The sequence below is a fragment of the Cuculus canorus genome, chromosome 29 (assembly GCF_017976375.1).
Source record: "Cuculus canorus isolate bCucCan1 chromosome 29, bCucCan1.pri, whole genome shotgun sequence".
NCBI classification, from domain to species: Eukaryota; Metazoa; Chordata; class Aves; order Cuculiformes; family Cuculidae; genus Cuculus; species Cuculus canorus.
In genome coordinates, this window is record NC_071429.1 from 2,415,752 (window position 1) to 2,434,863 (window position 19,112).

At 63.8% G+C, this 19,112-nt stretch overlaps 2 protein-coding genes across 4 annotated transcripts; both read left to right on the top strand.

The window, feature by feature from the left end:
* Nucleotides 1-1,609: 1,609 nt before the first annotated feature.
* Nucleotides 1,610-13,746, top strand: PAN2 (poly(A) specific ribonuclease subunit PAN2). Of its 3 annotated transcripts, none has more exons than XM_054051248.1 (26): nucleotides 1,610-1,700; nucleotides 2,076-2,374; nucleotides 2,811-2,980; nucleotides 3,166-3,286; nucleotides 3,366-3,443; nucleotides 3,601-3,868; nucleotides 4,008-4,350; nucleotides 5,031-5,127; nucleotides 5,632-5,751; nucleotides 5,979-6,098; nucleotides 6,170-6,298; nucleotides 6,455-6,654; nucleotides 7,016-7,158; nucleotides 7,466-7,572; nucleotides 8,049-8,147; nucleotides 8,633-8,709; nucleotides 9,235-9,376; nucleotides 9,644-9,781; nucleotides 10,443-10,502; nucleotides 10,622-10,712; nucleotides 10,791-10,948; nucleotides 11,064-11,207; nucleotides 12,123-12,302; nucleotides 12,442-12,535; nucleotides 12,625-12,822; nucleotides 13,606-13,746. In XM_054051248.1, exons 2-26 carry the CDS (start codon nucleotides 2,096-2,098, stop codon nucleotides 13,638-13,640), a joined length of 3,591 nt encoding a protein of 1,196 aa, XP_053907223.1. In that variant the 5' UTR covers nucleotides 1,610-1,700; nucleotides 2,076-2,095; the 3' UTR covers nucleotides 13,641-13,746. The 3 variants fall into 3 exon arrangements, with proteins under 3 accessions (XP_053907223.1, XP_053907224.1, XP_053907226.1); XM_054051249.1 differs by having other exon boundaries at nucleotides 7,019-7,158; XM_054051251.1 differs by lacking the exons at nucleotides 10,443-10,502; nucleotides 10,622-10,712; nucleotides 10,791-10,948; ... (3 more) ...; nucleotides 12,625-12,822; nucleotides 13,606-13,746 and adding an exon at nucleotides 10,079-10,418.
* On the top strand, nucleotides 13,629-18,658 carry CNPY2 (canopy FGF signaling regulator 2). The gene is made up of 6 exons (XM_054051256.1): nucleotides 13,629-13,759; nucleotides 15,926-16,049; nucleotides 16,244-16,359; nucleotides 16,662-16,859; nucleotides 17,092-17,188; nucleotides 18,265-18,658. The coding sequence occupies exons 1-6, from the start codon at nucleotides 13,742-13,744 to the stop codon at nucleotides 18,306-18,308; spliced, it is 597 nt and encodes a 198-aa protein (XP_053907231.1). The 5' UTR covers nucleotides 13,629-13,741; the 3' UTR covers nucleotides 18,309-18,658.
* The last annotated feature ends 454 nt before the right edge of the window (nucleotides 18,659-19,112 follow it).

A 19,112-nucleotide genomic window follows, 5' to 3' on the forward strand; every position in this document is an offset into this window, starting at 1 on the left:
AGTATCCCCCAGTATCCCCCAGTATCCCCCAGTATCTCCCAGCATCCCCCAGCATCCCCCGGTATCCCCCAGTATCCCCCAGTATCCCCCAGTATCCGGCACACGGCAGCCGGGACGGCCCCGTCGGGGCGGGGGCTCCCCGTTCCCCCCCCGGTGCCCGCGGTCCGTGCTGCAATCGCGGCGGCCCCGGCGCTTACCGACCCGCGGCTGCCCCCGGCCCCCCGCTCTGCACCGGCACCGGCACCGCCGGGACAGGGACAACCCCACCCCCCCCAATGGCACCGGGACCCCTCGGCATCGGGACACCCCTCCGGGACTCCCCCTCAACGGCACCGGGACCGGGACCCTGGGACACGGTGGGACACGGTGGGACATGGTGGGACATGGTGGGACATGGTGAGACCCTGGGACATGGTGGGACATGGTGGGACATGATGGGACATGGTGAGACCCTGGGACATGGTGGGACATGGTGTGACCCTGAGACATGGTGGGACATGGTGGGACATGGTGGGACATGGTGGGACATGGTGAGACCCTGGGACATGGTGGGACATGGTGGGACATGGTGGGACATGATGGGACATGGTGAGACCCTGGGACATGGTGGGACATGGTGGGACATGGTGGGACATGATGGGACATGGTGAGACCCTGAGACATGGTGGGACATGGTGGGACATGGTGGGACCCTGGGACATGGTGGGACCGTGGGACACAGTGGAACATGGTGGGACATGGTGAGACCCTGAGACATGGTGGGACATGGTGGGACATGGTGAGACCCTGGGACATGGTGGGACATGGTGGGACATGGTGGGACATGGTGGGACATGATGGGACCCTGGGACATGGTGGGACATGATGGGACCGTGGGACATGGTGGGACATGGTGGGGCATGATGGGACCCTGGGACATGGTGGGACATGGTGGGATGGCAGAGAACCCTGTGATTCCCTGCAGGTGGGACACGAAGGGACTCCATGGGTGGGACCCCCTGGGACACTGAGGAAAGCTGTGGGACTCCACAGGGCATCAAGGGACGCGGTGGAACAGCATGGGACAATTAGGCACACTTCTTAAGCTGAGTGACACCAGCGGGCGTGGTGAGCGCCCATGGGACCCACTTTTTGGGTGCCCTGGGTGGGACCTTGAGGGACCCCGTGGGAGGGAGATGGTGGGACCTGCGAGATACGGAGGGACCTCATGGGATGCTGTGGGACACCAAGGGACAGCGTGGGACATTGCGGGGCACTTGGGGACACTTCGGAATCCCTTGAGGTGCCGGTGGATGCTGTGTGACATGGGCACGGGGAGAACCCGTGGGGTGTCAGGGGATCCCGAGGGACCCCATGGATGGGATCGGTGGATCCCGACAGCTCGGGGCCGCAGGAGCGGTCCTTTCCCCCGACCCCCCCATTCCCCGCTCCTCCGCATCCTGGGCGCGAACCCATCCCCGGCGAAACGGCCCCTTTGAGCCTTTTTGTCCCCCGCGCCACGCCGTACGGCTTCGTCCCGCCTCCCTCGGGTGCTGATTGGCCCGCGGGAACTCTTCGGGCTCTGATTGGTTCTCTCCCGGCGCGCTGCGCTCCCATTGGTCTAGGCGGGTTTCCCGGGCGGAAGCGCGGGGGGTGCGGTTGCCGTAGCGGCGGCGGCGGCCCCGGAGCGTGGCCCGGCGGGGTCTGCCCGCGGCTGCTCGGTAACGGGAGCTTGCGGGTGGCGGCGGTGACACCGGGGCTGGCGGGCGCGGAGCTGTGGCCCGCGCTCACTGTGAGCGCTGCCCCTGCGGCTCCCGGGCGGGGTCCGGGCAGGGCTGTTGGGGGTCCCGGAGCTGCCAGCGCCGGTTCCACCCCCGCGCTCTGAGTACCGGGGCCGGTGGTTCCGAGCGCCGGTGGTTCTGAGCGCCCGGTGGCTCCGAGCGCCCGGTGGTTCCGAGCACCGGTGGCTCCAAGCGCCTGGTGGTTCTGAGCTCCCGGTAGTTCTGAGCGCCCGGTGTCTTTAAGCGCCCGAGCATCCGGTGGCTCCGAGCACCTGGTGGTTCTGAGTGCTGTCTCTGTTCTCTTTCCATTCCCAGGGGCGACGTTGGTTCTCACCATGAATTACGAGAGCCTGGACCCCTCCCTGGCCGAGTATGCACCCCCCCTGCACCCCACTCTGGATCCAGTCCTGGATGCCCACCTGGCTCCCAGCCTGCTGCAGAACGTGGAGCTGGACCCCGACGTGCCGCTCGACGGGATGGCGGTGCCCGACTCCGTGCACCTCTTGGAGGGCATGTACAGCGAGCTGCACACCGCCGTCTCCGAGGTCGGCGTCCCCGTTGCTGCCTCCCACTTCGACCTGCACGAGGAGATGCTCTGGGTTGGGAACCATGGGGTAGGTGCTGGGCCAGGAAGGATCTGGCCTGCCCACAGCGCTCCGGCTGCCCGGAGCCAGGGCCCGGTGGCCATGCAAGAATTGTGGTTTGGTGTGGGCTCAATCCGGAGCATCAAGCTCAAACCAGAGCTGTGCAGAGCTCCAGGCTGGCAGCTGCCGATGCACCTCAGAGCATCAGCCTCTGAGTGTTTCCCAGGCAATTTTGCCACCCCAACGTGCAGGGCTGCTGGTGCTTTTGGTGCTTTGCTCCCATCCAACTTCCCTGAAAAGGAAAAGTCTGAACACTTGCACAGTTCAGAGTCTGTGGGGGGCAGGAATCGGGGCCGAGTGCCTGCCTCGGCCCAGGAGCCGGCGCAGGGCAAAGTGGGGTTTACCTGTGGCACATCTTAGTGAAGCCAGGGTGGATCATGACAATCCCATCTCTGACTGGTTTTAGGGCCACGCCACCTCTTTCTTCGGCCCAACACTGGAGCGATATTCCTCTTTCCAAGTGAACAGCAGTGACGACATCCGCCAGATCCAGAGCCTGGAAAACGGAGTCCTTTTCCTGACCAAAACCAACCTGAAGTACATGTCACGAGGCGGCCTCATCATTTTTGACTACCTGTGAGTGCTTTCCCCTGGCCACACGTGGCCATGCCAGCTCACCCCAGTGATGTGGGAGGTGGTCCCGGCCCCTCTGCTGGCTGCGAAAAGGGAGATCCGGCAGAGGGTGAGGGCAGAGCCTCTGTCCCTTCCTCACTGCCTCTCTGAGTTGGGCAGGAGTGCGAGGACTGTTCTCTCTCCTGCAGCATGGACGAGTCTGAGGACATGCACAGCCTCCTGCTGACGGAGAGCAGCACGCTGCTCGTGGCAGGCCTGCAGAACCACGTCCTGGAGATTGACCTCAATACTGTCCAGGAGACACAGAAGGTATGGCTGGGCTCATGGCTGCTCTCTGCTGCAGGAGGTGCGGTGTTTTGGGACTCAGCCCTGCTCCTCTCCTTCCCAGTACACTGTGGAAGTTCCTGGTATCACCATCATGAGGCAATCGAACCGCTTCTTCTTCTGTGGGCACACCTCAGGGAAGGTAATGCCAGCCTTGTCCTACCTGCAGCCCTGCTTGTGCTCACCTTCCCTCTGGGATGCCCTGGAGCTGGCATCCTGCTTGTCCCAGAGCTGGAGAAACTCCCGAGTAGCCGGCAGCTGCCTGCATGGCACCCAGCCCTGCTGTCTCGCCCTCCCAGGTCTCCCTGCGCGATCTGCGCACGTTTGTGGTGGAGCATGAATTCGATGCCTACTCGGGCAGCTTGTCTGACTTCGACGTCCACGGGAACCTGCTGGTGACCTGCGGCTTCTCCAGCCGGATGAACGGCCTCGCTTGCGACCGCTTCCTGAAGGTGTACGACCTGCGCATGATGCGGGCCACCACCCCGCTGCAGGTCCACATTGACCCCTTCTTCCTCCGCTTCATCCCCACCTACACCTCCCGCTTGGCCATCATCTCCCAGACAGGTGCGCTCCATCCCCTTGGTTCCGCTCCCCCGGTGGGAGCAGGGCAGCACTCCTGGCACCCCTCTAGGCTCCGGGTCAATTCCGAGTGAGATGGAGGAGGCTGCATGCTGCCCTGCCGCTCTGCTTCCCTCTCGCACAGGCCAGTGCCAGTTCTGCGAGCCCACCGGCCTCGCCAACCCCGCTGACATCTTCCACGTGAACACTGTCGGGCCGCTCATCATGACTTTTGACGTCTCGGCCAGCAAGCAGGCGCTGGCCTTCGGTGACTCCGAGGGCTGCGTCCACCTCTGGGCCGACTCCCCTGAGGTCACCTTCAATGCCTACTCCCGGGAGACCGACTTTGCCTTGCCCTGCATGGTGGACACGCTGCCCCACCTGGACTGGAACCAGGACCTGGTGCCGCTCTCCCTCATCCCGGTGCCGCTGACCAACGATGCCCTGCTTTCCGACTGGCCTGCGGCCAACTCCGCCCCAGCGCCCCGGTAATTGCCCAGTCTCTCCCAGTGAAAAGCTGGTCCTGGCAGAGTTCTTCTCCTTCCCTGGCTCTTCAGACTGGGAGAAGTGGCCCTGTTGCTCCTCGGCCTCGTGCAGCTTTTCTTCATCCCACACCCTGTGGAACACAAGATGAGTTTCCCCATGATGGAGCTCAACCACTGGGCAGGTCTGAGGGAGGCAGGGCATGGCCAAACCTCCATCTTCCCAGGGCGGAGATCCCGGTGGGATCCTGGCTGTGTTCTCCCTGTGTGGAAGCCATGGACCGGTTTGGATGGAGCTTTGAGCCCCCTGGGCCAGGTTGGATGGGGCTTTGAGCCCCCTGGGCCAGGTTGGATGGGGCTTTGAGCCCCCTGGGCCAGGTTGGATGGGGCTTTGGGCCCCTGGACCAGGTTGCATGGGGCTTTGACCCCCCTGGACCAGGTTGGATGGGAATTTGAGCCCCCTGGGCCAGGTTGGATGGGGCTTTGAGCCCCCTGGGCCAGGTTGGATGGGGCTTTGAGCCCCCTGATGCAGTGGAAGGTGTCCATGCTTGTGGCAGGGGATGGAACTGGATGGGCTTTGAGTTCCCTTCCCACCCAAACCATTCCAGGGTTCTCTGAAACTTCTGTTTTCCCTCTGCCTGAGCTCTGTCTGTGGCATGGCCACTGAGTCGTGGTGCAATTTGCAGGCGAGCCCCTCCGGTAGATCCTGAGATTCTACGCACCATGAAGAAAGTGGGGTTCATCGGCTATGCCCCAAACCCAAGGACCAAGCTGCGCAACCAGGTACCCACTCTCGGGAGGGGATCGCGTGGGGTCTGCAGTTTGGTGGGGATGCAGCTCTTGCTACACGTGGAACGCCTCGGGGCTTTCTGCAAGGCTCGAGGCAAGGGAGAGAGATGAAATTCTCCGTGTAGTTTGGAGGGAACGGAGTGAGCCAGCTCTGGGCAGGGCTGGATCTCCACCTCAAGCCAGAATCCCAGCTCTATCGATACCGTGCTCTGTGCGGGGGAGGTTCGGAAGCTTATGGCACGTCCCTCGCCCTTGGGAAAACACAGCCGCATTTTGCCCTTGCCCGCAGCACTGCTGTAGTTTCCCACAGCGATAAGTCCCTTGTAATAAGGAAGGTGTGGAGGCCTCGTGCAGGTTCAGGGAGGGCCCCTCTCCCTTCTGGTTTATTCCTTTGCTCATTTGGGGAGGCAGGAAAGCCCAGGAGCTGCTTGTCTGAGTGCGTGGTGCTTCGCTTCGCCCCAGGGTTCAGCTGCTCGTTCCTTCTCTTCCCCCTTGCAGATTCCCTATCGGTTAAAGGAGACGGACAATGAGTTCGACAGCTTCAGCCAAGTCCCCGAGTCACCCATTGGGCGGGAGGAGGAGCCACACCTCTACATGGTGGCCAAGAAGTACAGGAAGGTAGTGGCCGTCCTGGGCTGCTCTGGGCTTTGTGAGGGCTGGCTGGGGGTCCCCTGGCTGGGGGTCCCCTGGCTGGAGGTCCCCTGGCTGGGGGTCCCCAGGCTGGGCTTGCCAGGGTCGAAGGACCTGCCTGGGTCCAGGCACTGCCCACCTCTTTGTGGGGAACGTTTCTCGGTGTCCCCCATGGCACAGGAAGGTGTCGTTTAGCACCTCGTATCTCTGCTCAGGTCACGATCAAATATTCTAAGCTGGGGCTGGAAGATTTTGACTTCAAGCATTACAACAAGACGCTGTTTGCAGGCCTGGAGCCCCACATCCCCAACGCCTACTGCAACTGCATGATCCAGGTGGGAGACAGCGCAGCCTGGCCCAGGCCACCGCAGCCATGGCACCTTTCCCGACCGCTCTGTCTCTCCAGGTGCTCTATTTCCTGGAGCCGGTCCGCTGCCTGGTGCAGAACCACCTGTGCCAGAAGGAATTCTGCCTGGGCTGTGAGCTGGGCCTGCTCTTCCACATGCTGGACCTGTCCCGAGGAGACCCCTGCCAGGTCTGTGGGGCGCCCGGGCGTGACGTGAGGCCGGTCTGGGCTGCCTGGGAGGGTCAGAGGGGTCGCAGAGGAGCAGGAGCTGGGTGGTGGCATCAGCCAGCGTGGAAACTCCTGTCACTTGACCTCGGTGACATTCCACTCTTGCTCCATCCCCAGGGAAGCAACTTTTTGCGGGCTTTCCGCACAATCCCAGAGGCTTCGGCGCTGGGGTTGATCCTGGCTGACTCGGACGAAGCCACGGGGAAGGTGAACCTGGGGCGACTGATTCAGAGCTGGAACCGTTTCATCCTTACTCAGCTGCACCAGGAAACCCAGGAGCAGGAGGGACCACAGGCGTATCGAGGGGCTGGCAGCAGGTATGGCCGTGACTGGGGCCTCGGACGGGAAGAACCAAACCAGGAAGGAGGTCCAGCTCCCAGAGGCCCAATCCATCCCTCAGGAAGGAGCTTTCTTGCCACCCTGAGGGCTGTGTGGGAGCACATGGGTTTGAACCCTGTGCTGAAGCCCCGTCCCTCCTAAGTCTGCTTGGTGGGTGAGGGCTGCGCAGAGGGCTCCGGCTTCGAAATCCCAATGGCTTCATTCCCCAAGAGCTGCTGGAATCTGGGTGCCGGCACCAAATGGGCTGTGTGCAGCCTGGGATGTGTGGGTCCGCAGCGCAAAGCCTGCCATAGGATCCATTGCTGGGATCCTGCTCACCCCACTGCTCTCTTCCTCCAGCAGCTTTGGGTCCTCGGGGGACTCGGTGATCGGGCAGCTCTTCAGCTGCGAGATGGAGAACTGCAGCATGTGCCGCTGCGGCAAGGAAACCGTCCGCGTCTCCTCCACGCTGCTCTTCACCCTCTCCTACCCCGAGAGCACTGGTAATGGCCAGGGGCACGTTGGGCACCGCTGCGTTTCCGTAGCCGGGCAGGGTTTGTTGTCCGTGTGGAGGAGCCTCACAGGACAGACACCTGCAGCGAGGGGTTCCTGCGGGGCATGGCCCGGCTGTGGCAGACCCCGTGGTTTAGTGGTGGGTTTCCACCCAGCCGAGCTTTTGGTTACAGAAAGGCAGATTTGGGGGTTGACTTTCTCGCTGGTGGTTGTGAGGAAAACCCCAGAGGTTTGGCTGAGCTAACTCGGTGAGATTTGTGTGTTGGGAGGTGACGTTATTCTCCCTTCTCCCTACAGAAAAACCAGTCAAAGATTACGAGTTTGCCCAGATTTTAAAACGAAGCATCTGCTTAGAGCAGAACACGCAGGCCTGGTGCGAGAACTGTGAGAAGTATCAGCCCACGGTGAGGCTGGGAGCGGGTGGGAGGACGTTGGGCTACAGGGGGGCTCGGGAGAGGGCTGCGAGTGCCCCGAGCCGGGGCAGTTTCTCCATTAGTCAGTGGGGAACCTCCCGAGCGGATGCTGGGGATTCGGTTCCTGGCCTGCATGGTGAGCCGGAGTGGCGTGGGGTATTTCCTGGGCTGCACGAGCACTGGAACGTGTCTCGCAGGTCACGCGGATCCCAGCTGAATCGTCCCCAGGATAGAGGGCAGAGGGAGAGCCCCCGGGGAGCTGAGCTGCGTCGGGGGGGGACAGCCGGCTCCCTGCCCCTTTACCCTCGTGGTCCCTCTGGCTACCGGGAACGTGGCCAGGCAGCAGAGAGGAAGCGCTGCCGGCAGGGGCGTTGGAGGAGGGAAGAGGGCAGCAGGTGCCACGTCGGTTTTGAGCCTCACCGGGTCTCTCAGTGCTGTCTGGCTGCCGTCTCTTGCTCTCTCCACAGGTCCAGACTCGGAACATCCGCTGCCTGCCGGACGTCCTGGTCATTAACTGTGAGGTGAACAGCTCCAAGGAGGCAGATTTCTGGAAGACGCAGGCTGAGGTGGGGTGGCCACGCTGGGGCGGAAGCAGGCTTGTTCTCCCGGCACGCAGGTGTGCTACGTGCCTGGCTCTGCGGAGGGGTCCTCGCTCTGGTCTCACTGTCTCTGTCTCTCGCTCTCCACCCGAGTGTCACCCCACTTTGTTCACAGAGGACACGGTATTTGGTCATGGTTGTAGAGCGAGTCGTGCATTTGGAGGTGGAAAAGACAAGATCTGCTGCCGTGGCAAAGTTGACGGGACTGCACTCTGTCAACTGTGTCCTTTCCCCATCTCTCCCGGACCCCGGAGCAGCACGGCAGTGCCCGCTTCCCTGAGCGCGAGCCCGGCAGGGAGCGGGCAGACTGTTGGGTTTCTCTCGCTGTCTTTTACCCTGTCTCCGACTTTAAAGTCCCTGTCTTTTCCCCACTGCTGGCCTGGCCGTCACCCATGTGTTCCCAAGCCCAGGCTGTGTCTCTGCGCTGACGCTTGCCTGTGTTTTGTTGCCAGTATGCCTTTCAGAGAGCCATGATGAAGAGAGGAGGCTTTGACATCACCAAAGGCAAAGAAATCTCTCTTGGAGAGTGGTAGGTGACTGTTCCTGCCTGGTGACGCTGAGCAGTGATGACTTCCAAGCCATTCTCTGGGCTTTGGAGAGCTCGAGGATGTTTTTTCATTTGATAAAAGCAGCCTCTCAGTACTGAAAGGGGTTCCAGGAAAGCTGGGGAGGGGCTTTTTTATCAGGGGGTGCAGGGACAGGACGAAGGGGGAATGGTTTTGAGCTGAAAGAGGGGAGATTGAGATGAGACGTTGGGAAGAAATGTTTTGCTTGAAGGTGGGGAGGCCCTGGCCCGGGTTGCCCAGAGCAGTGGGGGCTGCCCCATCCCTGGAGGGGTTGAAGACCAGGCTGAATGCCCTGGGACCCCGTGTCGGCCCTTTTGGCTGGGAAAGGTGGTTGGCTGTGCTCCAGGCAGCTGTGGGGTGGCGACGTGGCCCTGGTCTGCCCTTTCTGTCCAGCGGAAGGTTTTGGATTAGCCTGGTTTTTGGTGGGGATGCTGTCCTGAACAACATGTGCCTCCCTCCAGCTTGGTCTTCCCTGATTCTCCATGCAGGAAAGAGCTGGGGAACCCCAACATGGGGCACTCGTATCCGTCTGTGGAGGAACTGAAGAACATTTGGATCCCCTACGCCATCAAGATGAGGTTGACCAAGAGCAAGGAGCTGGATGTCTGCAACTGGAGCGAAAATGAAGAGGTAAAGGCTTGTGAGATCCTTCTGGGGCTCTGTGGTTGTGTGCACGTGGGGCTGTGGGAGAAGAATGGCTTCAGAACCGCTTTCTGCTGGGGGTGTGTGGGGAAGAGATAACGAGGCTGTCTCAGAGATGCCTTGGGTAAGCACAGAAACCTTGAGGCTGGCAGTGAGACGGCGCGTCTGAGCCCTGGGGGTTGGAATGGAGGCCTGGGAGCTGCCTGGCAAAGCGACGGGGCTCGGACATTTCCCCGGCACGGGTTCCTTCGGCAGCTGAGCCCAACTGACGACCCCGACACAGTCTACATCTATGATCTGATGGCCACCGTCGTCCACATCCTGGATTCCCGCACCGGGGGCAGCCTGGTGGGGCACATCAAGGTGGGAGAGACCTACCACCAGAGGAAGGAGGTGAGTCCCCACGGGACGGGATGTGTGCTCTCCTGCCAGCAGCCACCGTACCCACAGCTCCCGGGGAGTCCTGCCTTGCCCATGGCTTGCCTGGGAATCGGGTCATTCCATGGACCCATTCCTGGGTCTCGGAATCAGGTGTCGAGCTCCTGGCTGAAGGTGCCAGGCAGCCCTGATGGGCTCAGTGCTGCTCGGGTGCTGTGCGGGAGGGAAGGGCTGGAGAAGCGCTCCCCACTCTTATTCAGGCCAGTTCCTCCTGGTCACAGGCACGTTGCCAGCAGGTCCCTGTGCTTCCAGGTAAGGCCCAGGACGTCATCTTCCACCCTGAGGACGTGGGGCTGCTCTGGGCAGTCCTGTTGGGTGGAGATGCCCAAGCCAGGAGTTCCCAGAGTTGTGTCAGGGCTGCATCCCTGTCTCTTATCTGTTGCGTCTCCGCGGAGTTTTGGTTGGGAGTCGGGCAGAGACCGTGCCTGTCCAGCCCAAGCGCTTCACGTACACATCGTCACCACCCAGGCCAGCAGGGATTTCCCCACAGTGTCCCAGGAAGGGCGGGAGTTCCCACATGGCATCGTCACACCCCGCTTTCCCTGGTAGCCGGGTAGAGGAGTCATTGCACCAGCCTGGGGGGGCCCCTAAGGCGGTGCCTGCGCCTCTCCTGCAGGGAGTCACACACCAGCAGTGGTACCTCTTCAACGACTTCCTCATCGAGCCCGTGGATAAGGTGAGCGCTCTGGGCTGTGCTCTGCCTGCCGAGGCCACGGGCACCCCTCGGCGAGGGGGGCTTTCCCGCTGCAGGGAGGAGCACCGTGCCCCACGCCGGGCTGTGTGTCCCCCCTGCAGTGCGAGGCGGTGCAGTTTGACATGAGTTGGAAGGTGCCGGCGATCCTGTACTACGCCCGGAGGAACCTCAACGCCAAGTACAACCTCGTCAGTGAGTGTCTGGGGTGGAAGTGGCTGCGCGGCCAGCGGCGCCGGCTCGTGGCTCATCTCCCTTCCCCTTTTCCTTCAGTCAAGAACCCCATCGAAGCCAGCGTGCTGCTGGCAGAGGCCTCCTTGGCTCGCAAGCAGCGCAAGTGCCATGCAACTTTCATCCCCCTCATGCTGAGCGAGATGCCGCAGGCGGGTGACCTGGTGGGGCTGGATGCTGAGTTTGTCACGCTGAACGAGGTCAGGGGACAAAGGGATGGAGGGTCAGGGGGATGTGGCAGCCTCTCTGGGTGTGCCCACTCCCCGTAGGGATGGCAGGAGCTGTTGGTCACTGAGCTCTCCTTTCCCGTCACAGGAGGAGGCTGAGCTTCGCAGCGACGGGACCAAATCCACCATCAAGCCCAGCCAGATGTCGGTGGCGAGGATCACGTGCGTGCGCGGACAGGGCCCTAACGAGGGCGTCCCCTTCATTGATGACTACATCTCCACCCAGGAGCAGGTACGGGGCTCCCACCTGGCCTCACGCAGCTCCCAGCCCCGCAGGGAGGACACAGACCCCTCTGCGTCCCATGCTACGCGGTGGCACCCACAATAGTGACAGCACTTCCTGGGGTGCGGTCTGGGGGGGCGAGGAGGGGGCAGACCCCAGCGGCCGAGGCCGATGGGATGGCGTTCTGCAAGGCTGAGTGTCAGGTCCTGCACTTGGGCCACGATAACCCCAGGCAGCACTCCAGGCCTGGGGAAGAGTGGTTGGAAAGGTGCTCAGCGGAAAAGGATCTGAGGCTAAAAACGAGCCAGCAGTGGCCAAGAAGGCCACCAGCGCTTGGCTTGTATCAGCCATGGGGTGGCCAGCAGGAGTAGGGAAGGGATTGTCCCCTTGTGCCCGGTGCTGGTGAGGCCGTGTTTTGAATCCTGGGTTCAGTTCTAGGTCCTTCACTCCAAGAAAGACCTCGAGGGGCTGAAGCACATCCGGGGAAGGAAATGGAGCTGGGGAAGGGGATGGAGAACAGGGATTGTGGGAGCAGCTGAGGGACCTGAGAGGAGTTTGAGCTGGAGGAGGCTGAGCCGAACCTCATTGCTCTCTGCAGCTCCTGGAAAGGACTCTGGATTAGGTGGGGTCGGGCTCTTCTCCCAAGTAACAAGTGATGGGACGAGAGGAAGTTTAGGTTGGATATTGGGAACAGTTCCTTCACAGAAAGGGTTCTCGGGTGCTGGCAGAGGCTGCCCAGGGCAGCAGTGGAGCCCTCACGCCTGGAGGGGTTCAAAAGCCGTGGGGCTGTGGTGCCCAGGGTCAGGGGCTGCTGCTGGAGCTGGCGGCGCTGGGTTAAGGGTTGAGGTCGATGATCTTAAAGGTCTTTTCTACCCTTAACGATTCTGTGGTTCCCTGATTCTCCCGGCCCTTCTCCCCTTGCAGGTGGTGGATTACCTGACCCAGTACTCGGGGATCAAACCGGGAGACCTGGATGCCAAGATCTCCTCCAAGCACCTCACCACGCTCAAATCCACCTACCTGAAGCTGCGCTTCCTCATTGACGTGGGCGTCAAGTTTGTGGGCCACGGGCTGCAGAAGGACTTCCGTGTCATCAACCTCATGGTGACAGCAGCGGGGGGCGGCGGTGGGGCCCTGGTGGGGGGCTGCCAGGGGGGTACGGCTCTGGTGGCAGCGGTGAGGGGCTGATAGGGGGGCCACAGGGCTTGGTGATGGGGCTCACGGTGCCCCCTTTTCTTCGCAGGTGCCCAAGGACCAGGTGATTGACACCGTGTACCTGTTCCACATCCCGAGGAAGAGGATGATTTCCCTGCGCTTCCTTGCCTGGTATTTCCTGGGTCAGTGGCCAAACTCTCAGACTTAGGGGGCAGATCCCCCTGCCCGAGCATCCCTTCCAGCCCCTTCCCCTCACTGTTTTCTCTCTCAGACCTGAAGATTCAAGGTGAGACCCACGACAGCATAGAGGACGCGCGCACAGCGCTGCAGCTCTACCGCAAGTACCTGGAGCTGAGCCCACAGGGCGCCGAGCCCGAGGAATTCCGCAAGGTGCTCAAGGCGCTCTACGAGAAGGGGCGCAAGATGGACTGGAAGGTGCCCGAGCCCGACAGCCAGAGCAGCCCCAAGCGTAAGGCTCTGCCCCAGCCCCCCTGCAGCTCCCCATAGCCCCCCCGTGTCCTCCTGTGCCCCTTACAGCTCCCTGCACCTCCTACAGCCCTCACAACCGCTCGTGTCCCCCAACAGCCCTCTCTGCACCTCCCGCAGACCCCCCTAACCCCCTGTGCCCCTCTGATGTCCTGCAGCCCCCCAACAGCCCTCTCTGCACCTCCCGCAGACCCCCCTAACCCCCTGTGCCCCTCTGATGTCCTGCAGCCCCCCAACGGCCCTCTCTGCACCTCCCGCAGACCCCCCAGCTCCCTCTGCATCTCCTGCAGCCCCCTGTGCATCTCTTGCAGCCCCCCAACAGCCCCCTCTGCACCTCCTGCAGACCCCCATAGCCCCCTGTGCATCTCCTACAGTCCTCCCAGCCCCTCTTGCAGCCCCCTGTGCCCCTCCTGCAGCCCCCCCATAGCCCCCTGTGCCCCTTCTGCAGCCTCCCCAGCCTGCTCTGCCCGTCCTGCAGCCCCCCCATAGCCCCCTGTGCCCCTCTTGCAGCCCCCCCAGCCTGCTGTGCCCCTCCTGCAGCCCTCCCCAGCCTGCTCTGCCCCTCCTGCAGCCCCCCACCTTCTGCAGCTCCCCCAGTGCCCCTCCCCTCTGCCCCTGTGCGCCCCCCCATTCCCCCCAGTTCCCTGTGTACTTTGTGCCTCCCCCCGTTGTCTGCAGCCCCCCCTCCCCGCCCTCTATAGCCCCTTCTGCCCCGCAGCCCCCCCCCAGCCTCCTGTGCCCCCCCTGACCCCCCTGTCTCCGGCAGATGGGGCCGTGTACCCCCCCGTGCTGGCCCTGTGACCAGACCCCACGGCCCCTGCGGGAGGCGGACACGCGTGGAACGGGAACCAGCAGCGAGGACGGGGGCTGTCCTCGACCCCCCCGGGGCCCGGTGCCCCGGGATGCCCCTCTCCCTGCCGGTACCGGGAATCACTGCCCCCCCCTTCCTTCCCTGCCATCGCCCGCCGGCCCGGGCACCCTCATAAAGCAGCCTCGGACACCGGCGCCGCCGTCTGCTGCTTGGCTCCGGGAGTCGGGAACGGCACCGGGACACGGCGGCGGGGATGGGAGGGACCGGGGACTGGGGGCTGACACCGGGGCTGTGGTGGGAAGGAGTGGGAGCGTTTACCGGGCACAGGGTCGGAAGAACCGGGGGGTGGGAGGGGCTGGGGCTGAAACCCGGACCGGTGTCGGGGCCACGGCGGGGCTGAAGCCGGTTCGGGCGGGGAGAACCGGGGCCGGTGTCGGGGCCACGGCGGGGCTGAACCCGGGTCGGGCGGGGAGAACCGGGGCCGGTGTCGGGGCCACGGCGGGGCTGAAGCCGGGTCGGGCGGGGAGAACCGGGGCCGGTGTCGGGGACACGGCGGGGCTGAAGCCGGGTCGGGCGGGGAGAACCGGGGCCGGTGTCGGGGACACGGCGGAGCTGACACCAGTGACACGGCGGGAGGAGCGCTGCTGGCAGCGGGGCGGGGGCGGAGCGCGGCGATACAAGCCCCGCCCCGGTGGGTGTGGTTTGTATAGCCCCGCCCCCAGGGCCTAGCGCCACGCGGACGGGGTCCTGCAAGCGCGGGGTCCTCGCGCACTCCCGGGGCTGCCCTGGGCGCTGCCTGAGCCGGGACGGCCTCCGCGCCACGGCTCCGGGAGCCACCGCGGCCGCTCCGACCGGTCCCGCCACCCCCGCCGGGCCCGGCCGCTGCCCTCTCCGGGCGGTTCCTCCTCGCGGCGGGGCGGGCGGCGGGGCGCGCCGGGACAGGCGGCGGCGGGGGCGGCCCCCGGGCTGGTGGCGGAGCGGGAAAGCGGAGCGGTACGGGGGTCCCGGCCCTGTGGGGTACGGGGCTCCGCAGGGACTGTGGGCTCTGTCTTATTGGGGAGGGGCTCGGGGGGACGCTCTGGGCTGAGCCCCATAGAGGAGGGGGCTTTAGGGGTGGCTGTGGGCTGAGCCCCATAGGGTTGGGGGCTTCTGGGAGTCTCTGGGCTGAGCCCCAAACAGGAGGGGGCTCTAGGGGTGGTGTGTGCTGAGCCCCATAGGGGAGGGGGCTCTAGGGGTGGCTCTGGGCTGAGCCCCATAGGGGAGGGGGCTCTTGGCTGAGCCAAATACAGGAGTGGACTCTGTAGGGGCTGTGGGTTTTGTCTTATTGGAGAGGGTACTGGAGGGGGGTTCTAGGCTTGGTCCCATAGAGGAGGCGGCTCTGGACTCTGTCTTATTGGGTAGGGGGCTCTGTAGGGGCTATGGCTTCTGTATTTTTGGGGAGGGGCTCGGGGGGGGGGGTAGCTCTGGGCTTGGCCTTATAGGGGAGTGGGCTCTATAGGGGCTCTGAGCTCAGCCCCATAGGGAATAGGGCTCTTGGGGGACTCTGGGTTCAGCCTCATAGGGGAGGAGGCTCTATAGGGGCTGTGGGTTCTGTCTTATTGGGGAGGGGTCTTGAGGGGGCCCTGGGCTCGGGCTCTTAGGGGAGGAGGCTCTAGGCTTTGTGTTACCTGGGGGGGGGGGGGGGGGGTATGGGGCAGGGGCTTTGTAGGGGTTATGGCTTCTGTCTTATTGAGGAGATGACTGTGGTGGGAGCTCTGGCCTTGGCCTTATAGGGGAGGGGCCTCTATAGGGGCTTTGAACTCAGCCCCATAGGGGAGAGAGCTTTGTAGTGGAGTCTGGGTTGAGTCCCATAGCAGAGGGAGCTCTGTCTTATTGGAGAGGGGGCTCTACAGAGGGCTCTGGGCTCAGCCCCATAGGGGAGGGAGCTCGAGGGGGTTGTGGGCTCGGCCCCATAGAGGAGCTGTCTCTACAGGGGCTCTGGCTGGACCCTGTGGGTGGGGGGCTCTGGGAGGTGGGGGGATGTGGGCTTGGCCCTATAGGGTAGAGAGCTTTATAGTGGTTCAGTCCTGGGTCCTATAGAGGAGGGGACTCCAGGGGGCTTAGGACTCAGTCCCATGGAGGGCAGGTCTCTGTGGTGTCTGGGGGTGCAGAGCAGTGCTGAGGGGCTGAGGGACGGGACTGCAGGCAAAGCCTTGGGGGCACCTGTGGAGCTGGAGGGGTGAGGGAGGACTGGGGGGACCAGGGCCGCCAGCACTGGAGCTGCCTGTGCCCGCAGGTGCCCTGCAGCGGATCCAGGAGGATGAGGGGCCGGATCCCGCCCGCCTTCTGCCTAGCCGTGGCCCTGGCTGCGCTGCTGCCCAGCGCCGGCGCCCGCCGGAGCCAAGACCTGCACTGCGGAGGTGGGAGGGGATGGGATGGGACGGGACAGGGGTGCAGGGCTGGGGCGGCCGTTGGCACCACGGAACTGCCGGCCCCATCAGCTGGCACCTCCCGTCACCCCGGTGGCTCCTGCCGCGGGTCTGTGGGTGCCAGGGGCTGCGGTGGGGTCAGGTGATGCCGTCAGCTCCGGCCGTTGACGCCTGTGTCCCCGCAGCATGCCGGGCACTGGTGGATGAGCTGGAGTGGGAAATCGCCCAGGTTGACCCCAGGAAAACCATCCAGATGGGCTCATTCCGCATCAACCCTGACGGCAGCCAGTCGGTCGTGGAGGTGAGGTGTCTCCGTGCTGAGACGTGCCAGGACAGAGGCCGCGGCGGAGCGGGGCTGCAGCCGCATATGAAAAACCAGGGACACAAGGGAGGGATCAGATCGGACTCGCGTCGAGTGTTCTGTCCTGTCTCTCATGCCTGTGTTCTCCATGGCCTATCGTCAGCGCGGCCCCAGGGCATCCGCGGGGATGTCCGACCCTTTCGGAGTGCTCCCTGGCTCCCAGGGAAAGGCGCTGGCCAGCGTTCCCGCGCTATTGTCGCACTCTTAAGGCTGAACCTATTGACGCCACGCTTGTGCCGCAGGTGCCCTACGCTCGCTCGGAAGCGCATCTGACAGAGCTGTTGGAGCGCGTGTGTGAAAAGATGAAAGAATATGGAGAAAAAGTGGATCCCACGACCCACCGGAAAAGCTACGTCCGGGTGATCTCCCACGATGGGACCAAGATGGATCTCTCCGGGGTGAAAATTGATGGAGACGTGGCTTCTAGCCTCAAATTCGCGGTGCGTGCAGGGACTGGACTGGGCCCTCAGGGTGGCTGCTGGGGCTCAGCGCAGGTTTTGGATGGCCGAACCCACGGTGGTGGGCGGCCGGGGCCCCTCTAGGGATGAGCTGGTCCTGCCGGCAGCTTCCAGCCCCTTCCCCTGCTCCTTCCTGGGGCTGGAGGGGAGAGTGCAGGGCCGGCTTGGGGCTCCCCGGCTGCTGTCGGCTGAGCCGCAGGCGCTCACCTTGCAGTGTGAGAGCATCGCTGAGGAGTACGAGGATGAACTCATCGAATTCCTCTCCCACGAGGCTGACAACGTCAAGGACCGGCTCTGCAGCAAGCGGACGGGTGAGCTGGGCTGCGCCGTCCCGGGAGGGGACTCTTCCGCTGCTGGGGGGAGGATGGGAGCAGGGGGGATGCAGAAGAGCTGTGTATTCTGTCCGAAATCCCAATATCCTTTGGATGTGCAGAACAGCCCAGGACCCAGACCCCACTGCCTGCGGCTTTCTTTGGCTGCTGGGCCTGGTGCGTCATTGCCTGGGGCTGAGCCAGGGCAGCTGCTGTGCTGGCTCTGTTGGCCACACCAGCTCCGTTGGTTGTGCCGGCTCCGTTGGCCACACCAGCTCTGTTGGTTGTGCCGGCTCCGTTGGCCACACCAGCTCTGTTGGTTGTGCCAGCTCTGTTGGTTGTGCCGGCTCCATTGGCCACACCAGCTCCATTGGTTGTGCCAGCTCCGTTGGTTGTGCCGGCTCTGTTGGCCACACCAGCTCCGTTGGTTGTGCCGGCTCTGTTGGCCGCACCAGCTCCGTTGGCTGTGCCAGCTCTGTTGGCCGCACCAGCTGCATTGGCCACGGCAGTTGTGTTGGCCACGCCGGTGCAGGGTTCGTCACGCAGCCGATGGCCGGGCGCCCATTCTGCAGCGTCTCCCTTCCCGCAGCGCTATTTCCAGATCGCAAACACCAGGGTCAAGGCACGCTGTGACCTTTATGCTTCCCCATTAACGACCGTGGCCCACGTTGGTTGCCTGCAGCCGGCCCGGCCAGGGCGGATCCCTCCGTGCCTGGCACACACGGCCAGGAATTCGCTCTTTCCTGGGGGTCTGGCAGCGCTGCCGGCTGTGCCGCTGCTGCCTGCACCCTGCCTGCTCCGGCTGCTGCAGCTCCGGGAGCCGGGGAAACGCCGCGCCGGCAGCACTGTCCACACAACCGCGTTTCTCATTAACCATGGAGTGCAGCCAAGAGGAAACAGAGGTGTTCCGTGGTGGGGTCACGGCTACACCTGACCGTGGTGAGCCATCTGTGGCTCATCCGCATGGCAAAGATTGGCAGGAAGGGATGCAGTGCCGGGTTTGGTCCCCGGTGCCGCGCTGGGGCTGCCCATGGAGTTGTGCCGCATCCTGACAGCATCAGCCTTTGTCACCGCAGACCTGTGCGACCACGCGCTCCACATCCCGCACGATGAGCTGTGACCCGATGGCCCCCGCTGCCTCCGGAGGACGGTGCCGACGCGCCCGAGGCCTCACGGGACCAGGACGGCACCGGGCTCCCTTCAGGCATCCCCTACCTCTGGGTTCTCCTCATCCGCACCGGGATAGGCAGCCGCGCCGGGGCAGACTGCCGCTCCGGAGCTGGTGCAGACGCCGACTCGCCCGTGCTGGTGCTTCCGTCCTATTTATTCACTGTCCAGCGGCTGCGGTGCCGGTGACACCGGAATGCCGGCCTTGCTCCTGCCGGGACGATTCAGCGGGCAGGCTGCCGGCCAGGGACGTTCCGCTGCCACTGCTGGGGGAGGCAGTGGGGGACGCCGGGGCCGGTTTGGGGACCTCTCCGTGCTGCGGGCAATAAAGGGGCTGCGCGGCGGCTGTGCCGAGGGCAACTTGGTGGAATCGGCATCCTGGGCTGTGGGAGAAACCGTGGCCGGGAGCAGGGCAGGGATCGCCACCTGCATTTGGTGCTGGTGAGGCCACACCTCGAATCGTAGTTTGGTTCTGAGCCCCAAGAAGGACCCCGAGGGGCTGGAGAGGATCCGGAGAAGGGAACAGAGCTGGGAAGGGGCTGGAGAACAGGGGTTGTGGCAGAGGCTGAGGGACCTGGGGGGGGGGGTTGGGCTGGAGAAGAGGAGGAGATGAGGAGATCTCATTGCTTTGCGACCCAAAGGAGGTTGTGGGGTGGTGGCGTTGGGCTCTTCTCTCAGGGAACAAGGGATGGGATGAGAGGAAATGGCCTCGAGTGGTGCCAGGGGAGATTTAGATTGGATATTGGGAATAATAATT